Raw genomic sequence first — 24,778 nt, 5'->3', positions numbered from 1 at the left:
GTTCACTAATAACCCAACATGCTGCATCATTTTCTAAAATGTATCTTTTAACTGCCAATGTTTGTTTAGGCCCTGTCGGAAGCTGCAGAAGCCGAAGAGATGAAGAAAGAACTGGGTTTAGGCGAGGGTTTGGATGATTTGTCTGCATTAATTCAAGTAAGATTTCTTTGTTTGTCCAGTTATGTCACCTTGCTATGAGCAATGCAGATGAATGTTTCAGTAATGCATAAAAGAGCATGATCTGTATGGCTAATAACCTGCAAGAGGAATGGTGGCCTAACCAAATGTGTACCAGAGAAATGCACAAGCTGGGACTCACTTAATTGTGTGGCTGTAAAGGCTAACCCTTCACCACTAGATTACGGGATAATTTCAAAGAACAAGGCAATCGCACCCTATTTAACTGCCTTGTAGAATGTTCTCATCAGTACGCAGCCCTGTGAATGCTCTACTAACACAGCAAGCAAGCCTTTTTCAGCAGAATTACTTTCATTCTGCTGAAAAGGGCTTGTTAGCCGTATTAGAATATCATTCATTCATAGGACTTCATAGTCCTATGAACATGTTTTTGAATGCACTGCTGTAACAGTAACCAGCACAAGCTCCCTGCAGGAGGCTTGTGTTTTGACAATTGCAGGTAGGGCATTGAATTAAATAAACCAGTATGCAACTGCAACAGTCTCTATAAAATGGGTGTGTGCACTTTTGTTAGGTAGAATTCTCAGAAATGTGCTAATTCCTCTCTACCTTAGATCCCCAGCACTTTTGCTGGACTTTAGGACTTTTTCATTTTAACCTGGAGAGAGGGAGACCTTTTTCTCCACTCTTATTTTCCTGTGATTTAAACTGTGTTGGTTTTTGGAGTTTGACAAACTCCATAGGCATCTTTTTAAATTGTCACACAGCACCTTTAGTGCAGTGACACAGGGATGTCTTTTAGATTTCCCAAGGTTTGGATGCCTTCCTCTTGGATGAACTACTTTTCCAAGAGCAGTTAGGTGAAATTGACTTTACTTACATTGTAACTTTCTAGACCCAGCACACACTAGCTTACAATAGGGTGCTGGAGGGGTTACTTAGTATCCCCTTTGTCTAGCTTCTCATGTAACATTTTTTGTAACCCTTTACACAATTAATGGCTAGTGGCAGTGGTTACTTTTTACTACAATGTTGTTTTTACCGTGGGCTAGGTTTGCAGCAACAGTGAAGCACCCATGGATGCCATTTTTGTCAAAATAGCCCCGGTCTTCTTTTTTTCGCCATTTGTTGTTTAGGTCGTTCTTGAGATTTACTCTGCGTGCCAAACCAGGTTTGGTCCCTTCTGTTTTTGTCTTTGGCAGGCTTCACGAGTGAAACCCGCCTCTGGCTCCAGTATGTCTGGTGGGGGTAGGAAGTGAAGGAGGCGCCCGAATCCCTGTGCTTAGTCCCCTAGGAGACAGGAATGCACTCTTAGATGATTGGCCGGCTGGCTGTCCATCAAGGACAGCCACCCTACTGGGTGACTGTCAGCTAGGCTGGAATGAATGGGAGCAAGCTGCATAAAGGGCAAGGCTTTTTGGCTTTGAAGGCAGAGTCGGCCATTGGACGAAGGAATCGAACAAGAACTTGGAAGAGACGCCTGCTGCAACTCAGTTGCTTTGCCCGGTGAAGCCCTCCTGAAACTCCAAATTCGTATTGACAGAGAAGCCTTTGAAGACTACTTCTCACCTTGAGTTGGTGGGATCAACCAACTCCTCTCGGAGCTGGTTGAATTTCCATTGCAGTCGCTGCTGGAACTGAATAGCGAGGCAGAGGAACACCAGTTTGTGTGTGTTGCTGTTAAATTGGCCAAGAGCTCGAGGAATATCCTCCGGACTCCCAGAAAGCAGGACTGACCGAGCCACCTCAGCAGTGCTGGACCCCAGATGCAAGCAAAGTCCATCTCGACATCCAAGAACCGCGGTTTTGCGGTTTGGGGTAGACGTGAGGAGCTGAAACACCAAAGTGCCACTTGTTTGTGAAGTTTGCCAGTTGCCGTCTGTGACTTCCCGTTGTGGTGCAGGCATCCCCAGAAGTCCTCCCTCTTGTCCCCACAACTGAGGCCCGGGAACAGGATCTGTAGAGCTGCACAGGAACTGAAGTCATCTGCTGCATTTTCTTCAATCTGAAGGTACTGTAAAGTCTGAGAACACTTACCTCTCTTTGTAGATTTGCTTTTAGGTTCTACTTCGCAAGTCTCTCGGCTTCTGGCCCTACTCTTCTTTTTCACCAGAGACTTCTAAAACATTGTGCAAAGACCTTTTACTCACCTGCAAGAAGTGCTTCAGCCACCTAGACTTTTGCCCATTGACATTGGCTTAGCCTGGTTCCCTGAATGACTCATATCTCCTCTGTGATTGTGTTACACCTGTCCTTCCAGGAAGGGGTTAACCAGGGACTTCATTTCACCAAAATGCCGGGGTAGCAGAAGTGACATTACACGACCCTTGAACTCAGCAAGTGATGTCATTTGACCCCACCTCAAAGTGACATCACGGGAAGCGATGAACAACTTTTCATCCCACGACAAACAGAAAAGTGGCATCACATAGCATTGTTTGAGTACACCATGATAAATATGGTTACGATATCACTGTAAAGTGATATAGATTTCATACAAGAATGGATCACCATATGTATCGTTAAGATCAGTGTGTATAGGCCCATATTACCAAATCACTGTGAATGCATGCAGACTTCCAAGGCCAAATGATAATGTGTTATTATATAGCACTTGTGCTTAAGTGCTTCATATATAAAAAAGATACATTCAATAGCACCCAACCTGTGTTGGTACTCATTTATCAACCTCCGCAGGATGAAAGGCTGAGTTGAGCTTGCTGGGAGTCAAACCTGTAACCTAGAGATCACACATGCATTGCAGCAGCCAGCGATCAACCCACTGAGCTATCTTACCAGCTATAGCCATCAGAAACCCAGCCACACCAGAAACAAAGAGCGACATGCTGCTGGCCACAGGGCATGATTCTCAATGTAAAAAAAATGAAACTTTATTTTTATTTTAGGTGTAGCCAAGGAGACCACAGGGGTAGCAAGGGAGACCTCAGGGGTCGCAGTTGCGACTCCTAAATGATGTCCATGGGGTTAACTTCTGCATTGGGGGGGGGGGGGTCCAAAAGTATTTGCTTGCTTAAATATTTGATCTCGTTTGTTCTGATAACCCTTTTCTTTTGACACTCTCAAAGCCTACTCTGAGTGTAACAGTAATGTATTAATGTCCACAGTGTCCTAGTTATTTGTCACCTGTCGTTGTAGGAATTGTCTGTGTGCCATCCCCAATGGGTCTTTACTGATTCTGAGAAACCAAAGACTGCTGCAACGACTGAACCACCGGTGAAGCCCTGCTTCAGCGTCTCACCACTTTTCTCCCCACAACGAGAGAAGATCTTCATCTGAAAGCCTTCTTCCCTTGAGCTGGTGGGACCAACCAGTTTGCCAATCGCCTTCCTGCCCTGGTCGAATCGCCAGTACCCTGTACTTGGAGACCGGATAGCCAGGCACCCGTCCTCCCGGACCATGATTTAAAGGAGCGTACCTTTTATTCGTCGGGCAGCACCGCGGCTGGTTTCATCCCTGGGTAGTGCAGTAACTCGAACCTTCCTCCACGACCAGAGCCTCTCTTCCTCTGCTGGATCCCCGAACTGCAGGAACAGCCGCCACCGCAGGAGCCACTTTATGTTCCGCCAGGCCGCCCTTTCTTCGCGGTAGCTCTAAAGGTGTTGTAAATCCTTTACCAACTTTTGGAATGGTCGCCCCTATCTCTTAACATTGTCTTTCACCTTCTTCATACACCTTTTCGAAATTGTTAACCAAAGACTTGACTGCAGCTACAAGAACATTTTGCTCCTGGGCCCTTGCCCTGTACTACTGACTCTGGCACAGGCATATTGACTCTGGCTACATTTGTTAGACATGCCTTCTTTAGATTGTTTCTCAATTAGAACTGTGTTGGTGCAGCTACTTCTTATAACTACCCTTTTCTTCCCTTTTTTTTATAAAATCTTGTGAAATGCCATTTTGCTCAGTTTTCATTTAAGTATTTCCTATACTGATGCACTGTCTTGCTTAAACTGGTTCACAAACGTATGGGAAGTGTTGCTAGGGTGTGTAAGAAGATATTTCTAAATAACTTGTGCTTTCCTTCCCTTGTGAGAAGTTGATAGCTTCCCTTGTGTGTGGTTTTCACTGTGCCATTTTGATCAGTTTTCACTCTGGTTCACTTGGTCTACAATTTAACTAGGGAGTGTGTATTTTTCATTGACTTATTTTAACTTGCTTGATGTCCGTGATAAATGTGTTTTAGAAGTGTATAAAATAAATATATATTTTTTTTTTAATACAAGGCTTTGGTCAGTGTTTTCTTGTGCCATAGTAGGCCTATTGTGTAAACCCTGGATACTTCTCATCTCCCTCTTGAGAGAAGTCTGACTGCTCAGCCACAGCTACCAACTAAATCTTTATGGTACAGACTGATACCAAAGAGGATGTATTGCTCTCGCCTGTAGTCCTAATCTTCTGCCTAACACTGGGTACAAAGGTATTGGGAACTCAATAAGACAAGCAAAAAGCGGAGGGGTCGCTTGAAAGCAGAATCTCTTCTTTACATTCTAAATCGCTGCAAACCATTCCTCCACTCATTACCCAATGAGCAATAGTATTGTCACTACATAATGGAAAGTTCTTGAAAGACTGCCCATTCTGGCAAGTAGACTGCACATTTATCATGTGCCAGTGAAATATAGTGGTACATTGGTCAGTAAAGGGTGAGACCTTTCAACTTGCTAATGCACGCTTTCCTGACAAATGGATCAAAATATGCAGATCTCGTTTTTACAGCAGTTTGTTTAGTGGAAAATGTGACACCAATAAATTGAAATTGGTTGTGGGATTTGATAATCTCCCTAATTGCAAGCAAGAGAAACTGGGCCGATGAAATCTGCTGCACCAAAAACAGAGTCCAAGAATATGGCAATTCTTTCAATACAGGGATCAAGTTAAGGACAACAAGCAATTATCCAATACTTTCTTGTCATTCTTAGGCCCGTCTGAGTCTTTTAGACACCATGACGTGTCAAAATAAAAGATGCATTGCAAAAAACCTAAGGGAAGGGAACATGGGATTGGTTAGTGAGATACTACCTAGGGGGATGCATACGGGGTTAGTAACCCTATTGGGTAGGCCATTTCTGGTGGCTCCTCCTGTGGCCACCTCCTAAATGTCGGAACTACAGGTATGTCCGGTTAGCACGCTCTCATTGGGCCTTGCAACATTGTGAACTAGCATGGAAGGTGGATAGGTCTACAAGGGTCTTCTCAACCTAGGTGCTTTGCAAAGTTGCCAGCCCGTGAGCGACTATTCAACGTGGTGGGAGCAGCCACAGAGGAGCCGCTTGTACCTAACAAATACCATCTCCGATCCTCTAGGACATGAGAAGAACATTATGCTTGCAACCTGGTATTAATTTTGTATCATCTTGCCTTCAGTTGGATGTGAACAACTGTCTCCATCTGGCTGGAATGAATAGGCTTTGTATTTCGGGTTCAAGTAGAGTGTAGAGACCACAAATTAAATTTCCCTGCTTGCATTTCTGAGCATTTTCAGCTTTCACTTTTGCAGATGTCCCATCTCTTCTATTAACTTGAAACGTTCCCTCCCTCTGTGTCCTTGGCAAAGCTGTGCCCAATAGCTGCACTGACAGCCTGGTCTGTGCGTGTAAGCAAAGTCAGCATGTCAGGCCTCTCTGTAGTCTCGATCCCTTCCAGCGTCCTCCATTAATTTCAATGCGACTCTGGCTTCCATCTTTATTTACATTGCCGTTCATGTTTAGTTGCATTTGAGCATCAGCAAGCAGTTTGTTTTTCTTTTGCAACTTACGATTACTGCATAGAAAGTGTGTCCGGCCTCTTTCTAAGTGAGTCCTAATCATGTTTTTCGTGTTTAAGAGCAGTGTGGCCTAAGAGTCCGCGTAACTTTGTGCAGGAATGTGTATGTGCTTCATGTCTAACACATCTACATCTTGATGTCATCAGCTTTCTTCGTGGTTAGTCAGTCCACTTGCTCCATCGATTGCAAATGTATCTCCAACGATAGGGTCGAAATGGCTGAGTGAATGCTTCCCCTCATCTGCGGTACATTGATGATGGGGAGGTGGTGGCCAGGAACGATTTACACCTTTTTGTTTTCTGTGGCATCAAGATGAGGGCGGGACTGGTGCAAGAAGGGGCACATTTAGGTCTCCCTTTTTCAAAATGGAATTTGGTGCAGCTTAATTGAATTCGACAGTTTCAGAGCTTGACTTTTTCACTACTTCTCAGGTGGACCCAATCGCTAGCTTGACAAGTTACTAATAAGCGGTTTACACTGGTATCCTGCTCTCCTTCCTCCCTACATCCTTCACAGTTGTTTTGGAATGACCTAGGTTGCATAATAGCGTGGAAAAGATTACGTTTAAGAGGAGGCCCACTGTGTACCACTATACTTGCATGCTTCTTCTAGCCACCACTTTGAGGAAACCTTCTTGGGTGCCCCTTGATCGTCCTTATTCCTGTGCAATTGTTAAAGCTCAATTGGGTCCCTGTTTTACTAAAGGCCTCAAACTTATGTCTTCTTTTTAAAGTGCAGCAGTTAAGGTTTTGCCTTTATACGATGTCCAGGCATAGACGAGGTACCTTGTTCAACGTGCCACCTTATTGCCGGTTGCAGGTTGCAGGTTGTGGTATGGAGGGGAGATGGATTGTGTGGGCATAGGAACACTTTTGGTGTGCTTTTCAGTGACTGTTGAAGGCTCAAAACTGTTCTGTGGCCATGCGTTACCTGATTAGGGGGGGGGGTCTCATACCAGGTCCATAGAAAATGCAGCTAGTATGCAACGCTTTTGGCTAGGAGATACTGCTGTAAATTATCATTTGGGCCAATAGAAACTAGCAATTTCTTAACATGAAGTGGCATCGGGGATCAAGATAAAAAGCTAACTGCAGCTATCTGGTGTAATACATCCCTATCGAGCAGGAGCTGCTTGTTCGATTTTGAGTGTACTTCCTAGATACTCACTTGCACCTCATTCTTCATATCCCAAACATCATTTTGCGTTGGTTCTTTGTGTCAAAATTGGTTCTATGTAATGGGCTTATCTCGGTTACAAGCTGAAAGACTCAACTATTCCCTTTGGTAATATATGCAAACATTCAAGTCCGGGAGGATAGCTCAGGGCCAACACGTTTTTCTTGGAAGCAACACATAGCAACACAGGTTCGAATCGAGGGCATGCTTGTAGAAACAGGTCCCCGGTATAAAAGAAAAATTATGATTATAGGAAGGCAAATTATCTCAAACTGGAAACTGACTTGGTAAGTCCCATTTGGTTTAAATTTTAATGGGATGCTGCATAACGGCTGGTTTCGAGCATAGTAGTGATTACTGCTTAGGAATTACATCTTTTTTAAAGAATCAATCTAAAAATGTAAACCAGCAGTAGTACTAATGGGTGAATCAAACTAGTGACTTGTACTCCAACCTCCCAACATACTGCCCCTGAAGAATGGTATGACTGGGGTTAAGATGGTGTTCTCTGGAGCAAGTGGTTCTTTCGACAACAGTATAGTTTAAGTGCTCTGCACTATGAATTAAAATCTGCTTGATTAAGGGGGTTTTGCTGCAGTGCTTGGGTTTAACTGTTGTGGAATAACTGGGCTTGAGTTTAAGGGGTGTTCAGTGTTCTTATTAAAATGTTTGTTTTGTGCTCTTAAACAAACCTGACCAGGCACCAACTTTGAGGACCATATATTTGACTATTTATGCAATAAACCCTGGTGGGCGTGTTACCGAACCAGGTAATGCTCCAGGCACATTAGCATTGGGTATTACCTGCCCTGGTAATGGCCTTGCCTGTCAGGGGTAATTGCTATTAGTATCCCAGCACGTTGTGCCAGTATACTAATCGTTTTTTCTTTTTTTGTTTTTTCCAAGTTGAGAAATTGCATAGTTTACCTGTGGCTCAACTTGAAAAATAAAATACAAATCAAGATGGCTGCCATGGATCCAAGAGAAGAGAAATGCACATTCTTCTCTCTGTCCATGGTGGCCATTGTTTGGACAGAGATGGACCGGGAACACTCGGTATTCACAGCGCTGGCACGGGTCGGAGGAGCGCAAGCTTAAGGGGTGATGGATGTGGAAATTGAGGGGGTGGGGGAGACACTGGTGCTTTTTATTGATTCCTGGTGAGGAGGATGGCCACCTGCCACTTTTAAGGAGACTCTGAGCAGGGGTTTTAACATGTGTAAAACTCCTGTTACCAGTATACCATGTGGTAAATGAATCCAGTTCATCATAGACCTGTCAATCCTCAAGTGCCTACTAGTTGAGCAAATAACCAGGACTACAGCAGTCAAGCAATGTACACATTTGCATGGAATTACACCCTTAATATAGGTGAAGCAATTCTCCATCTAAGGATTTGGGAAATATAGTGCACATTTTTGTAATCCTCATTTGAAGAAGTTGAAATCAATTTCCCCCCTTACAAGCCAACTGCAAAGGTTTCTTATTAGTATTTGACTTGCATATAAGCAACGTGCCATTAACATGTCTCCTAGTGTTCATATCGGACTCGGCCATAGTACTGCAGGACTGCATTACTATTTCTTTCTAGCATTAAGGCATGCCTTATCATTCTGGTTACCTGCAAAACGGACACCAAGGTAGTCCTACCCATAGACCGGTTCAGTACTATAACCATTGATCTCTCTGACCAGGACGAACAACCTGAACACTTGACCAATAGTGTTCATGCTACGTTGAGAAACTGGCTTGATGGCTCAGCAGGTTAAAGGCTTACTGCGCTAATCTGTGTCGCAGGTTCAAATCCCGGCAAGGCAACTCAGCCTTTCATCATCCCGAGGTCGATAAAGGAGTACCAATTTCGATTGGGTAATAACAGCAAAGTATGTAAATATTTCCTTTGTAAAGCTCTATATAAATGACTAAATATTATTGAAACCCTGCCTTTAGAGGACTTGACACCTGTTGATCGGATACCCATTTAGAAAGTCGCATTGAATACCGCCTTTGGATAGACCTTAGCAGCAGCATCCAGCAGGGATATGGGGCAGTAATTGGTATGGTCTTCTCTTCTGTCCTTTCTATGCAACAGTACACATTTTGCACGGGTCCAGGAAGACATAACAGTAGATGCAGCTGCCACAGCATTAAAAAGTTGTGGCCAAGACCAGATTTCTGGTTCTGCCTTGACGATCAATTGGAATTTGATCTGGACACGGTGCCTTACCAGCTTTTTGGCTAATTATGGCCTTTCTAACATTGTCCAGGGTAAAATTCAGTACAGCATTTTCTTACAATAATGGTTCAGCTCCATTTGTACCAGACAGACGAATGAAGGGCAGTCAGTGCTCCTTATAAAGTCACGATTGTGCCAACTCCTCCGCACGCCCCTGCTTCATTGATCTTTCCCTGCATGATATTGAGAATACCATTGTTACCAAGAGTTAAGTTTCCAAAAGGTAGAATCTCTACCCAGGATAGCATCTAATATTGCTTGCAGTTTATCTGCGTCAAAGGATTTTTGATTTGTCATTTATTCTTTTTTTTTTTTATATATATACTGATGTCTCAACCTTGTAGTTCACCTCTATTTAATCCCTGTGTATTTTTGACCTCTTGAACAAGTGACATTTTTGCAGCTTGGAGGGGAATGTGGTAGATCACCTCTCCCGAATGAAATGCATGTCCTGGTTAACCAGATTGTTGCGATACATTTTCAAGGAATCCTTCAAATACTCTTGATCAGGTAAAAGATTGGTCTTGGCTCACTGGTGCACTATGTGCCAGGTATGATAAGAGAAATATCGGAGTGGTGAGCACCACAATGTTTACTCACTTTAATTAGATGTTCAGATCTCTCAATTGGTTTTCAATGATTTTAACCTGGAGCTGGCAGTTCAAAATTGGTCCTATTGCACAAGGACCTCGATAAACCACAAACAAAAACAAGGCTACTTTGCCTTATTATGACTGGCGCATCTCAGTTGGCCCCTAAATAGGGCTGCAAGTTTCCAGAACTGTATTTCTGTCCAATATTTTAGTTAAATCAAAGCATCAGTTAAATCCGTGTAGTTTTGGCCAGGAATGTTTTATTCACATTCCCGTTTTTGCAATAAAATTTATTCAGTATACTGTGTTGGGCGATCATATTTTGCCATCAATATACATATTGCCAATGCATTTCGGTTAGAACCTTCATCTGGGCTGTATTTGGGCTCTTGATTACATCATCAAACTAATCATAGTAATAGGTTTGTCAATATGTGGCAAAATATGATCGCCCAACACAGTATATTGAGAATACATTTTATTGCAAAAACGGGAATGTGAATACAACATTTCTGGCCAAAACTACACGGAAACTTGCAGCCCTATTTAGGGGCCAACTGAGATGCGCCAGTCATAAAGCAAAGTAGCCTTGTTTTTGTTTCCAGGTATAAGACCCATCATTTAGCATAACCCCTCCTTCTCATCACTTGTCTTGGAATACTAGAGGAAAGCCTCACTGGTTATCCAAAGGACAAATATTTAGAACTCATTCAATAATTTCCTTGCAGGAAACTTGGCTCACTGCTGTCCCTGCCTTTGATGGTTATGTCTCAAACTCTCAATTAAACAAGAGTACGTATGGGTGCCGCTCGAGGGGTTTCCTAACAATGGTTAGGTCCTGCAACCTTTTATATAAAATTGCAGGGCTTGAGCCCAGCTTTGGTATCCTAGCCACGCACTTTTGTATTCCATTTATTCAAACTCATGATGTTCTAATAATCTTGTATTGGCATTTGTAACATCTACACATTTATTGACCATATTTTAAAATGTATAAATACCTGGACTGACAAATGGGTAGTGGGCCATATACTCCTCCTGGACGATCTCAATTCCTCTTGTGTTGGTCTTGATTTAGGACAGGCATTTACCCCTCGATCGATGGGAAAAGAACATTGTGGCATAATGTGGCTGAAATATGTGTGTATATGTTGAACGGTTCAGTAAGTGGTGACATTCCAAGTAAACCAACCGGGTCTAATTGTGTGGCTCACTACAATAGATTATATCTTGGCTGCAGGCGACAATTTAAAAAATGCATTGAACTTCATATTGATACCTCAGAATTTAGTGATCGTAGCATCTTGAAGGCAGTATTTAAACTAGGAAATGTGGGACATACGCTCTCTGGTAAGGTCTGTGCTCTTACTACAAATTTAGCTGGCACCAGAGTGCGATGGAATCCCTCCTCGGTAGAAGGTGAGAATAGATCAGTTGACACTTATTTGTGCTTGACCTCTTCTGAATGGCAGTATGATGTATTTTAAGTTTACAAATCTGGTATTTTTATCAATTATATTGAAGGACAGTTCTGAGTTCCAACACAAAGCATGTACATCGTTTTGACTCTGAGGTTGTTGGGAGGAAAACTGAGTGGAGAGTATTAGTCAAACAAATGACTAAAAACACTTCCCTGTCCATCATTGCAAACTGCCTACAAATTAAGAAAGTGAAGCATGCTTTTTGTATTTGGACAAAAGGCTCTTGCACTTCGGAGTCAAAGTGATGCAGAGTGTATGTTGAATTCACTATGTAATGAACTCGCAGGGTTTCTGGAAACTCAAATAACTTTGAAAAACCAGATAGTGTCGCTGAGATTAACCCTATAGCAGAGGATCTGTGGGTGTTACATTACTCCTCGCTATTTGTCCTTCTGCGTATTCGAGTCTTGTCATCATGTGTTTATCTGTAATGGACAATGGTTTGAGACAGCAGATTCATTTGTGAATTGCTTATAGAAATAATCACCAAAATCAGCCCTTGCCATGCTCCCAGGCCCACTAACATATTAAACTTACTGTTAAGGGGAATCCAGAGACGTGGGCATCAATCCTAGAAGTACTTTTTGCTCATATGATCTCTACGTCTAGTTTCCCCCTAACCTGGTGACCATCCTACCCACCTATTTAAAAAAACAAAAGGGTCCCGAGCGGACCCATCTAACTACAGCCCGATGACTATACTGAATGCGGAAGGTGTTTGCGCCCTGCTATTGAAATATCGTGAGGGCTGGCAGGACAGTGTGGGTAGGATACAGAAATGGCAAACAGGATTTTGGGAAACGTCATCCCTCAATGGTTTCTCAAGGGGACATGGTGGATGTAGATTGTATTTTTTTTTTTAATGATTACAATGAATGTCAACGTCCTACAGTCGCTGGCGCATTCAGACCACTAGTGGCAGACTCACCGGTCGACAACCGAATCCAATATAATGATATGCTTCTAAAGGCAGCTGAACACGCAAGAGACCCAGGTAGACAAGTTTTTTGTTGAAGACATCTTGGGTGTTAAGTCTGCTACGCAGTTTATTCCTATCCTCCAGTCGCTACAGAGGTGAATTCAACCCTCTTTGGTAACCCCAAACTTAACACGGGCTGTAAACCCGCACATTGAGTCTTCCGACCTACTCCCTGAGACCCCCTTTATATCAGGGGTCCATTAAAACCAGATTCATTGGTTGTTAGAACCACAAGAAAAAGAGCGGGAACACCTCCTAGCCTCGTCAGTGGCACCCCCAGACAAAAAGTATAAAGATTTATACTTTTGGTAGAAAAGGCACCGCCTCGGCAGCCTACCAGTCGAGGATTGCCAATAACACCACCTTACTGGCCAGCTACAACTGCCATAAGTGGGACGAAGTAGCCGAACAAACAGTTTCAGCCCCAGAGCCCCTTGAATCGCAACTCTCGCCATAGTACAAGGGGGAAAGCTGTTGCTAACTGCATTATCAAACAATCTAGATGCCGCTGATACCCGGGGAGGATAATAGCTGAAGGTACGCCAGTCTGGCTTTAAACTTGAGACAGACTATTCTTCTTAACATGCCGATGGAACCAAATGTCTTTTTCGGGGGTACTACACGGCGACCTTGGATATGAAAGATGTTTACTTTCATATTTCAATCTTCCCAGCGCACAGAAAATTCTTGCATTTCAAGATGGCAAACCAGCACTACCAATTTAAGGTGCTACCCTTCGGCATAGCATCTGCTCCAGGGGTATTCACAAAGGTACTGGTGGTGGTAGCGCACCTACATAGGAAATGAATCCCATTGTACCCTTACCTGGACAACTGGCTGATCAAAAAGAAAAGCCCCCCATATTTGCAAGCAAAATACCCAAAGAACGATCAACCTTCTTTTTCCAATTGGTTTCCTCTATCAACGTGGAAAAAGTCCAGCCTTGTACCAAACAAGACCAAACAGTTCTTAGGACCCATCATACAAACGGAAGGTCTAGTCTCTCCATCAAAGGTACGAGTACAAAATGTACTGATGCAAATACCTCAGTATCTAGCTGGTCGCCAGATAACTATGCAAAGCAATGCGCTTGCTCTGAATGATGGCATCTTGGGTTTACCTGGTCCCATATGCACGATGAGCGGTTGGCGACCGTGGTCTCAGGAAAGCGGTCAGCGCGATGATTTAGTGGTTGTTTCGCCAACCCTACTACAAGCTCTGCGCTGATGGAGAATCTGTTGAGGGGAAAACCGTTCCATGACCCCACAGTGCAAGCCATTGTTACAACAGATGCATACCTCACAGGGTGGCGGGCCCATCACCTTCATCTCACAGCGCATGGTCTGTGGACTCCAAACGCAGCACAGAACCACATCAACCTGCTGCAACTTCTAGCAGTACTCAAAGTGCTCCAAGCCTCCGAAGCACATTTGACAAATCACAGTACAAATTCTCAGGCGGCACCACTGCAATGTTATATATAAACAAGCGGGGGTGGTACACACATTCTCCAAATCTGTCCAGGCTAGCACAGAAAATATGGAAGTGGGCACTCAAACGGGGTTTTAGGGAGAATTCTCATAAATGTGCTAATTCCCTTAACCTTAGAGACCCCCAGCAACTTTGCTGGATTTTGAGGAATTGATTTTTTTTTTTTTTTTTTTACCTGGAAAGAGTGTGAGCCTTTTTTCCCCACTCATGTATTTTGATGTGTGTTTTACTCTTTTCTTCTTTGATTATGGAGTTTTAAGATCACTCCATAGGCATCTTTTCATGTGTGTTACACAGCAACGTCAGTGCAGTGACACAGGGATGTCTTTTTAGATTTCCCAAGGTTTAAATACCTTCTCTGGGATAAACTGTTTCCCAGAGAATGTAAGGTTAAATTGACTTTACTAGTCTCTTTAAATTCCTAGACCCAGCACACACAATCTTCCTATAGAGTGCTGGTGGGGTTGCCTCGTATCCCCTATGTCTAGAAACTCATGTAGCAGTCAAATGCTACCCTTTTCTATCGAAATGGCTGGTGGCAGTGATTTTACAACAAACTACCATGATTTTTCCTGACCTCGAACACCAGTAGCTACAAATCATGGGCAAAATGTTTTTTAGATGGCGCCTTAAGCCCCTTTGTTTCAACGGGCCCTGGTCACCTTTTTTTTTTTTTTTGCCATTTTTATTTGGAAAGGTCCTTCTAGTGTTTGTTTCTGCGATGCAAACTAGGTTTGGTCCCTTTGTTTCCACTGAAGACCGCCTCTGGCGTCTGAGTGTCTGGGGTGGGCAGGAAGTGAGGGAGGTGCCTGAAACTACCTGTGCTTAGTCTCCTAGGAGACCCAAATGCACTCTGGCGTGATTGGCTGACTGTCCGGCAAGGACAGCCATCCTGCTCGGTGAGTGGCAGCTGGGCAGGAATGAAAGGGAGAAAACTATTTTTAAAAGAGTCTCTTGGATTGGAAAGCAGTCTACCACTGGAACAAAAGAACTGAAGACAAGCTGGAAGATGGCTGCTGCAACTCCTGGACCGTTGGTTTGCCCGGTGAAGCCCTGCTGCAAGTCCGAATTGCCAAGTTCATCTTGACAAGAGAAGCCCCTTCAAGGACGACTTCTTCCTTTTGAGTTGGTGGGACCAATCAACTCCTAAGCCACCTGGATACCATTCTCTGAGCTGGTTAGGATTAACCAGGGGGAAGGACACCAGCTTGTGTGCTTGACGACAGCTACTCAAACCGAATAACTCCCATTTTGCCAGCTTGTTTGACCAGTCCATGCGCAGTGCAGGAGTCTCCCGACGTCCTCCCTCTTGTCCCCACGACTGAGGCTCAGGAACAGCGAGATCTGGAGGAACTGCCAGGAACCAACGTCTTAAGATGCATCTTTTCTTCATATTAAGGTACTGTGCCAACCCGATTGAGAGAACTTGCCTCTCGCGGTGACAGTTCGTGGAACTTTCCCAACTTGCAGGCCTAATCAGCTTGTGACCCAACATATGATTATTTTTCGTACAAACTACTTCTGAGAACATTGACAAAGACTTTACTGTTTACTTCAATAGCTGCTCTTTCCTATCTAAAACACTAGTCCATTGACTTTGGCCTAGGCCTATGGAACAGAATCGAGTCCTCTAGTGAACTGAAACTATTTGCACTGCCTAAGAAAGTACTTGTGAGGTGTTCTATTAACTTGTGCCTTTTGCCCTCCTATTTTTAAGGTGACTCAAATGCCATTATGCTCCTATTTCATGGGAGCCTAATTTACTCGGAAACCTATTGGTTTGGTATTGAAGTGTATTTGTGTATGATATAAAGTTGTCTCCTTCTAGTGAATGTTTTCTAAATGATTGTGTAATAAATTAATACCAAGAAACCTTGAGTGTTGGTGTCTACTTGAACCACTGTGATGGTAAGAACTCTGTGTAACCTCTTGTACTGCTCGCATTCCCACATTGAGATGAGCCTGGCTGCTCAGCTCGTTACCACAAACTGTGTAGTGCAGACTTGTGGTTTTGCTTACACCTGTAGTTTTAATTGTATGTGGTGGTCCTAGAGGGTACTGCAAGCAATTCTGCCTAACACGGGGCATGTTACTAACTTCCCAACATGTTCATGTTCCAGGGGAACTCGACACTCTAGCGGACTCATTAAGTAGAGATCTACCTGAAGAGCACGAGTTGCAGCTCGACAAATGTCGTAGATCATATTTTCACTCAGTGGGGCTACCCCTCACTAGACTTGTTTGCAACACGAGAAAACAAACACTGCCCAGATTTCGCGTCCAGCTTTCCCCAACACGACTCCAAGCGGAACGCCCTGTGATGAGTTGGTCTGGGAAATTTGCCTACACCCCCCTCTTCCCCACCACCCCCCCGCCCCCCAAACGCCAGTGGTGAACAAGATTCACAAGGAGCAGATGACATTAATCCCAGTTGCTCCTATGTGGGTGAGACAACAGTGGTATCCACCTCTGCAAACTGGCGATGTGTGACCCGATCAAGCTCCCGTGCCACTTGCTCTCCCAGCATGAGGGGGCAGGGGACAACATTACACCCTCAACCTCACTCTTTGAACTTGGCAGCTTGGCTCCTGAAGTCAGAATTTGGAAGTCTACAGCTACCTCAAAGGTGTATGGAAATCCTCAAGGAAGCACGTAAACCAGACACTCAAGTGGAGATTTGTAATTTGGTGCCAGTCAAAACAAATACACCTAATAGAATGTACTACATCACACATTTTCATTACATGCTTCACTTATTAGACTCGGGACTAGTATAACACAATAAAGGTTCACCTAGTGGCTCCATCAGCATACACCACCTCGGAGTAAGGTGTGATGGTTGAAAATCTGTCATTAAGGCATTCATGGAGGGAGTGAAGACTCGCCCTCCTATTTCTAAACAGTTGTCAGACTGGGACCTCCATGTAGTACTTGCAAAGCTCATGGGGACCCCCCCCAAAACCCCCAGCCCCCTTTTTGAGCCTATGCAAGAATCGAGCCTTAAACACTTCACGTATAAGACGGCTTTCTTGGTGGCTATCACCTTCTATAAGGAGAGTCGGTGAACTGCAAGCTTTTTAAAAACCCTTTCTTTGTGATCCACAAAGACAAATTGATATTAAGAACACACCCTATGTGTCCACCGAAGTTCATTTCAAAGTTCCATGTCAATCAGTCCATCGAAACTACCAGCTTTCTTTCAGAACCCAACCAGCTCAACTGAGAAAAAAACTCCATACGCTGGATGTAAGGAGCGCGGCCCTTTACTATGTAAAAGACCAGACCACTGTTTGTCTCCGTAGCTCCAGGCAGGAAGGGAGACCGCATTTCCAAAAACGCCATCTCCAGATGGATAGTCGGATGCATACAGCTCTGCTACTCTGTCAAGCAAAACGCTGCCTTTTACACCAAGAGCTCACTCCACTAGAGGTACAGGAGCTACTTTTGGCTTCTATCGCAAACGTCCCGCTGGATGCCATTTGCAAAGCAACTACATGGAGCTCAGTACATACTTTTGCTCAGCACTACTGCATTGACACACACTCTAAAGCAGATTTTCAGGTGGGACAAGCGGTGCTAAAACATCAATTTGCTGCTGTACCTTCTCACAACCCACCACCTTCTCCAAACACTGCTCTCTAATCTATGCATAGCATGTGATCTAAGCAGATTCCACAAGCCTCAGAAGGGATACATTACTCACCGTTATCATATTTCTGATGCTTGTATCTTCTTTGAGTCCGATGCCCCTGCCCTTCCTCCCCTTGGGGTAGAAGGTGCATAGATGTTTTCTGGGCTTCATCTGATACAAATCTGCTTTACTACACCTGTACTCGCGATGCACTTCATGCAACCTCATGTCAGAAAATAAACAATGATGGACCTTGACACGTGAAGCACCATGGGTACAGTAGAGGTAATACTAGGGATAGTATTACTGACCCGCCCTGTCTGTCCCTTTTCGAGTTTCTTAAACTGTAATACTCCGCATCTTCCACTAGATGTTTGGCTATGCATAGCTGCATAGCATGTGAATCTAAGCAGATGCAAGCATCAGAAAAATGATTACGGTGAGTAATGTATGTATGTGTATGTATATATATATATATATATATTCCGACATCTAGTTGAAGTTGCTGAGTATTGCACATGAAGTTTTTCGAGGTTCAAAAAGGATGTCGAATGACTGTAATACTATCCCTAGTGTGACATACCCATGATACTTCACACATCGTCCCTAAGATTTTTTTTTTTCCCCCCCACCATTGTGGCTAGTTTATTTTCAAGCGGTCCGTAGCATATAGCTAATTTGAGAGTGAATTTCATCCTAGCTTCTCGTTGGTTACCGATCGCACTTCTTCGATAGCTGATCTCCAGAGCATCTCGACGCCCGAATGTGAACACTGAAACAGACGTCTGTTCCAACGACTGGCTTCGGCCTACACCCATCTTCAGCCTAATCGGGGAGAGCGGGGGGACGGATCATTTTATTCTTTTAGAGACTGCCTGCCCCTACTTCCTTGGTCTTGTTGCCGCTGTCAACCTTTCACTATGGAGCATACTGAAGTTTTGCCCCAAGTGCAATAGAACATTTCTGTGGAAAGACTCCCATCTTTTTTACATGAGCATAAACACCAGCTGCTCTTCGACTCAAGGCCTGCCGACCAAGCCCACTGTGGTTCCGCCGCCACATTTACCACAAGGCACCTGTGCTTGCACTCTGGCGAAAGATGTGCATAAACACTGCTCTATGGCTGAGGTGGAGACACCGAAACAGACGTCGAAAAAGCGCAGATCTCACTCGCACACAAACACCTTAAGGAGCATCCCCGGTTTATGGTAAACCGGCCCGGAGACCTTTGAGGACTCAGGCGGAATCTTCTATTTTATCTTCTGTGATCAACAAAAGATGCCCCAGGGGTAGCCCCAAGAACACTCTGAGCCGACTTCTACAGAGGCACTTCCAATAATTTCCAAGGTTACTCGTGGGGCGGCAAAAACTATCTTGTCGGACTCCTTGGACACAGTTTGAAGAAACCATGGGGAAAATCTTTTTTTGTATGGACTTTATGTGCACGTTGCTCACAACCCACTCGACCAAATCCACCGCCCCACCCACGCCCCGTCAAGCCTTTATACCCAGGGAACCCTCGCAGGGATCTCAGCTATGGGATCTGCAGTCTAATCAAGCAGACCAGGATATGTGGGTGGTTGACCACGATGATCCCGGCCAAGAGGATGACCTCACCTATTTGCAAGACTCGGATATCAACCACGTCGACCCTTCAGCAGTGGAGAGCTGTCATATCTCTCCCATTGCAGACCAATTACTTTATAATGAGTTGGTTAAAAAGGCAGCACAACATTTTGGGATAGACCGAAGAACCTAGTCCTGCAGGGACAGACTTCTTTGAGGACATCCTCAACGAGAGGATACCCATTAGCTAGTCTATACCTCTCCTGGAATCTATCAAGAGGGTCTGGTGTGCCACTTTCCACCTCTTAGGCGCCTCCCAACAAGGAGTGCAAAAGACTATACACACTTGGTAGGCGGATCACTACTTCTGCTGCATATCTAACACAAATAGCAAATACTACCTTGCTTGCCAGCTACACCAGCACTCCATGGGATGATGTCGTAAAAAATGTTACAGAACCTGCTCGTTCACGCCTTCTCAAAGTTGCCACTGAGGTCAAGCAAGTGACCAATGATTCTGTGGACAATTAAGTCATTGCGGAGGGAACCCTCCTTAAAAGGCTCTTGCCTTACAGGCTCTGTTTTTAAGACAAACGGAGGCGGCCCTTATCAGCATGCCCATCGAGGAAGCTCTCCTATTTGGTAAAGCAGTTGATGACGATCAGCTGGAAACCACAAAAAAAGCACGAGACTATCCAGACCCTTGGTCTAGTATCTAACTACCTTTCATACAAAGCGGGTATTCAACACAAGCTGAAACTTCCAGGCGCAAGGGTTCAGCAGGTCAGGCCAAGCCGGCGCAAGCGCATCTAGTGCCTCCTTTTACAGTCCCCAGGGTCGGTCATCCTACCAGTACTAACAGCGTGGGTTTCACTGTGGGAAAGGACTGGACTGAGCTGCGGCCTCAAAGGGAGCAGCAGCCTCTGCCCCCAAATGATGGGCCAATTCACGTTCCCTCCTATGCATCCCCAGTCGTGGGTTGCATAACACTCTTTGCCCAGCAATGGGATGGATTACCGTCAGCCCGCTGGTTCAAGACACTGTGGCCAAAGGATACTCGGTGGAGTTCCTAAAAACGCCTCGCCACATCCACCTTGAATAGGAACAATGTCCTGCGAACGCCTAAAAATCCTTCTGGAGGAAATCGACTAGCTACTAAAAGGAGATATCGAACTGGTTCCATTCCTGGAACAAAATCAAGGTTTTATTCAATGTAGTTCCTTGTTCCAAAAGAAATGTAATGTTGCGTACTGTGCTGGACCTGCGCCTTGCAAACACGTATGACAACGTTATAGGTCGTCACCCCGGTACTAAAACTAAGTTATTACATGGCAGCATTGGACATGAAAGGTGCATACTTCATTTCAATGTTGCCGGCGCACATAAAATACCTCTGATTCAAATTGGGAAACAAGCCCTACCCTTTGGCATTGCATCAGCCCCCAGGGTATTCACAAAGTTCCTAGTAGTGGTGGCGGCCCACTTGCGAAGGCAGTCAATTCCAGTGTACCCTTGCATAGACGACTGCTTAATTAATTACCAGGGATTCTCCCCAGAGGTGCCATCTAAACGCACAACAGACTATCAATGTGCTGTTCCTATTGGGCTTCTCCGTATACGCAAATAAGACCAGTGTAGTACCCAGCTAAGTAAATAAATTTCTGGGGGCACTAATCAAAACAGACAATGGACTATTCTTCCCACGCAGAAGAGACGGTCCAAAACATGTATTTTAAACACCCCAGTATGTGGTTGGTCATTGGGTGATGGTACGAAAGGCAATGCGCCTGCTGGGAATGATGGCTTACTGCAACTACCTAGTGCCTCACGCCTCGCTGCGCATGCATCGAATGCAAGAGTGGCTAGCAAAACAATGGTCGCAGGCAAGCGGGTTGTGGGGCGATATAGTGGTAGTTTGGCAACCTCTTGTTCAATTGCTACAGTGATGGAACAATCTGCTAAAGGGGAAAGCCTTTCCATACACACCAGCGATCGAGGTCCCTCTCCAGACCAGTCAATGGCTGGGTGGGGCGCTCACTTCATTCACCACACTGCTCACGGCCTTTGGATACAGGCACTAACCAGAAAGCACATCAACCTTCTGAAACTACTAGCAGTCCTCCAAGCACTTGAAGCCTTTAAGACTCGGCTAGTGCACAAAGTCCTCAGACAGTACCAGTGCAATGTTTTATATAAAACCGGGGGGGGGGGGGCACTCTCCAAGGCTGTCCAAACTAGCCCAAAGCATCTGGCTGTGGGTACTACATCACAAGTTCCTAGTATGCCAACATGAGTCAGGGGAACTGTTCTCTGGCAGACGCGCCAAGCAGGAGTACAATGCTACCCTCGGAGCACGAGTGGCAACTAAACAGACTTGCCAGACAACGTCTTCTCAAACTGGGGGTTCCCAGAAATAGAATGCACAATGCCAAGATTATGTGCCTAGAAAGGATCCAAGGGGAATGGTCGGGAAAAGTTGCAGATGTGCCACATGGAAACACCTCTCGACCAATCCGCTTCTTTACAAATTGGTCCAGAAGCTACACCAGGAACAAGCAGCGCTGATCCTAATGGCTCCAATGTGGGCAGGACCAACCAGGTTCTTTCACCTTCAAGTGATGTCCCTGTATTCTCCCATGAAATTATGTTGTCTGGACAACCTGTTAACTCGGGATCAGGGAACAGCACTCCACCAATGCCCTCAGAAGCTGATCTTGGCTCCTGAGGTCATATCATTTGCCCACCTAAACATAGACCAAAGGTGCATGGAAATACTCAAGGAAGCATGCAAACCAAACACAAGGCACTGCTATTTTAACAAATGTAAATGCTTTGTGTTATGGTGCAGAACACGGTCTCTTAATCCAACTGTTGACCGGCCAATATAGTCCACTACCTGTTCTATCTAATTGAGTCTGGTTTAGTCTTGAAACCCAAGGTACACCTAGCGGCTTTCTCCGCTTACACCACGTTTCAAAGTAAAATTTTGTAGTGCAAGGTGCCTATAGTTAAGGCTTTTATGGAGGGTGTCAAAAAACATTACCCTCCGATTTCTAATCTTACGCTGGCCTGGGACCTCATATCGTACTCGCAAGGCTCATGGAATCCCCCCCCCCCCGCCCAACTTTCCTCTTCAAGCCTTTGCACAAGGCCAGCCTTAAAACATCTTGCATACAAGACGGCTTGCCTTATAGCTGTTGTCAATCAGAAGAGTGAGTGAGTGAACTGAACGAGAAGCTTTGTCAGTACAAGACCCCGTTGTAGTTGTACAAGAGGACAATGTGTTGCTACGCACACATCCTAGACTCAACAAAATTTATATAAAAATGTATGGTAAATCCGACCATAGAACTACCTGTGCTTTTCCAAAAACCCACAAACTCAGCAGAGGAAAGCCTTCATACACTTGATGTACGGAGAGCTGTCCTATTATACCTTAAACTAAACCAATCCAAAGAACCAACTGTTTTTTCATGTCTGTAGCTGCTGGAAGAGAAGATGGCCTGATCTCTAAAGCAGCAATTTCAAAATGGATTGTCCAGTGCATCCAACTGTTATTCTCTTGCTCAGAACATTACCATTCAGGCCTAAAGCACATTCTACTCGTGGCACAGGAGCAACTCTAGCCTTATGTACCCCTAGATGCCATTTGCAAGGCTGCCACTTGGAGTTCATTACACACGTTCACCTACCACTGTCTCGTGATACACAGGTAGGACAAGCGGTGCTGAAACATCTTTGCAGCGCTACCTTCTAACAATCCACCGCCTTTGCTAATCTATGCAAAGCATGTGATTCTAAGCAGAGCCGCAAGCTTCATGATGGATACTTGACTCGCCGTAATTGCCTTTCTGATTTTTGTATCTGCTTAGATTCACATGCGCCTGTCCTTCCTCACCTCTTGGAGTAGAATGTGCTGGGAAGAACATAGATCTTTCACACCTCATGGTCTCTACCTACGCTCCACGCTTACAACTTGCACTCCCTCTTGTCAAACAAATAATTGGAGGGACCACGCCGCCCGAGGTATCATGGGTAAAGGGTACATCACACTAGAGATAGTATTAGTCGCACATAATTTAAGTGCAATACCGATGTCGGCCTTCACAAACCTGTGAATCCAAGTATGTGCATATATCTGAGGGTTGTGGATCTTGGATCACATGCTATGCAGAGGCTGACATCTAGTGGTAGTCAGACTATTACATGATTTGTTTTTAGGATGTCAGCTGGGTGTGTTAGTAATCCTATCCCTAGTGTGGCATCTACTGCAACCATGGTCCTTCGCACGTCGGTCCCTCAGATTGTTTTGTTTTCTTTTTTCCACCATCGTAGTTGGTGAATAGTTTGCAGAGTTCTTCTGGCTAACCCCTTTGTTTACATAAAGTTTAATATTAGGCTTCTATTCTTTCGACAACTGCCCATCGACGGCTGCACAAAGAATTTCTTTGGTGGCCTTCGGACTGATTCATCGTAGACTACACTAACCACCGTCTTGACAGTGACCCAAATCTTCAGCTATGCCATCCCAGCCCACTACCTTGCGAGTTAACGGATATACTCCCTCTAAAAACACCCTTTCGGGGGCCTCGAGTCATGAGCCTACACCCCTGCAAGACACTGCTACCCTTTCAGTATTTCCTAGGTCAACGAGTGGACCCCAGAAAACTTTGATTGGGTCATGATGATATCCTGTTTTGTAGACTTCATGGACCCCCACCCTGAAGAATTTAGAAGCCCCCACAGGGCTCAACACAAGTGGACAAAATAGCCAGGGTATGAACCACCTGCCAAGGTGCCACACATGGACACTTCACAGCCCAGCACCTCCATTCAAACTCTTCCTACCTCACAGTTCCACGATCCCTCACAGTATCTCTATATTGTAGAGCGCTCAGATTCTCACAATCCACAGAGACTAGTGTAGTCAGGACTAGTAGTATGACGAAGATGACTCTGACATCTACATCACCCAATCCCCAGACACTCCAGATCAGCCAGTGGCTGGCTCACCTATTCAACCAGCTCCAGTACAACAAGCTGCTCTTCATGGCCGCCCAACACTTCAAAATAGACCCTCAAGAAGTCCAACTCGACAAGGATTTTGTAGCTGACATTTTGGGAGACAATCTGCTACACAATGTATTCCCCTCCTGCAGTCAGTTCAAAGTTGTATTCAGCTTTCCTTACTGGCGCCAAAGCTCATGAGCGGTCAACCCCCGCATTGAAAAGGTATTTAGGCTAACCCCTGCCGACCTGCTGTGTACCAGATGTCAACTAAAACCCGATTCCCTCCTTGTCATCATAACGAGGAAGAGAGCAGGCACACCTCTAGCCTCCCCAGAGGCCCCACATGATAAAGGGAGCATGAAGATGTATACTATTGGCAGAAAGGTGGCATCCTCAGCTGCCATTCAAACCAGAATCGGCAACAATACCACTCTGGCTAGCCATGGTTGCCATAAGTAGGACGAGCTGGAACAACAAACTGAGGCTGTCCCAGAGCCTCAAGTCTCAACTCTTAAAGATGTTGTCAGAGGGCAAACAAGCGGCCAAATGCATTTTGAAAAATGATTTGATGCTGCTGACCATGCAGGCTGCATCAATAGCCAAAGGTATGTTAATTAAATGCCATGCCTAGCTTAGGGAGTCATGCTTCAAGCTAGAAACACAGGGCACGTTACTTCATATGCCCATTGAGC

At 44.8% G+C, this 24,778-nt stretch overlaps 1 protein-coding gene across 1 annotated transcript in view; it reads left to right on the top strand.

The window, feature by feature from the left end:
- DNAJC9 (DnaJ heat shock protein family (Hsp40) member C9) overlaps positions 1-24,778 on the top strand; it is a 142,311-nt gene that overhangs the window by 84,389 nt on the left and 33,144 nt on the right. The window contains exon 4 of the mRNA XM_069610543.1: positions 70-156. Coding sequence (XP_069466644.1) covers positions 70-156 — 87 coding nt within the window. The remainder of the gene's footprint in view (positions 1-69; positions 157-24,778) is intronic.

Source organism: Ambystoma mexicanum, chromosome 8 (assembly GCF_040938575.1).
Source record: "Ambystoma mexicanum isolate Mex_15411 chromosome 8, UKY_AmexF1_1, whole genome shotgun sequence".
NCBI lineage: Eukaryota > Metazoa > Chordata > Amphibia > Caudata > Ambystomatidae > Ambystoma > Ambystoma mexicanum.
This window is presented reverse-complemented; position numbering and strand designations above follow the sequence as displayed.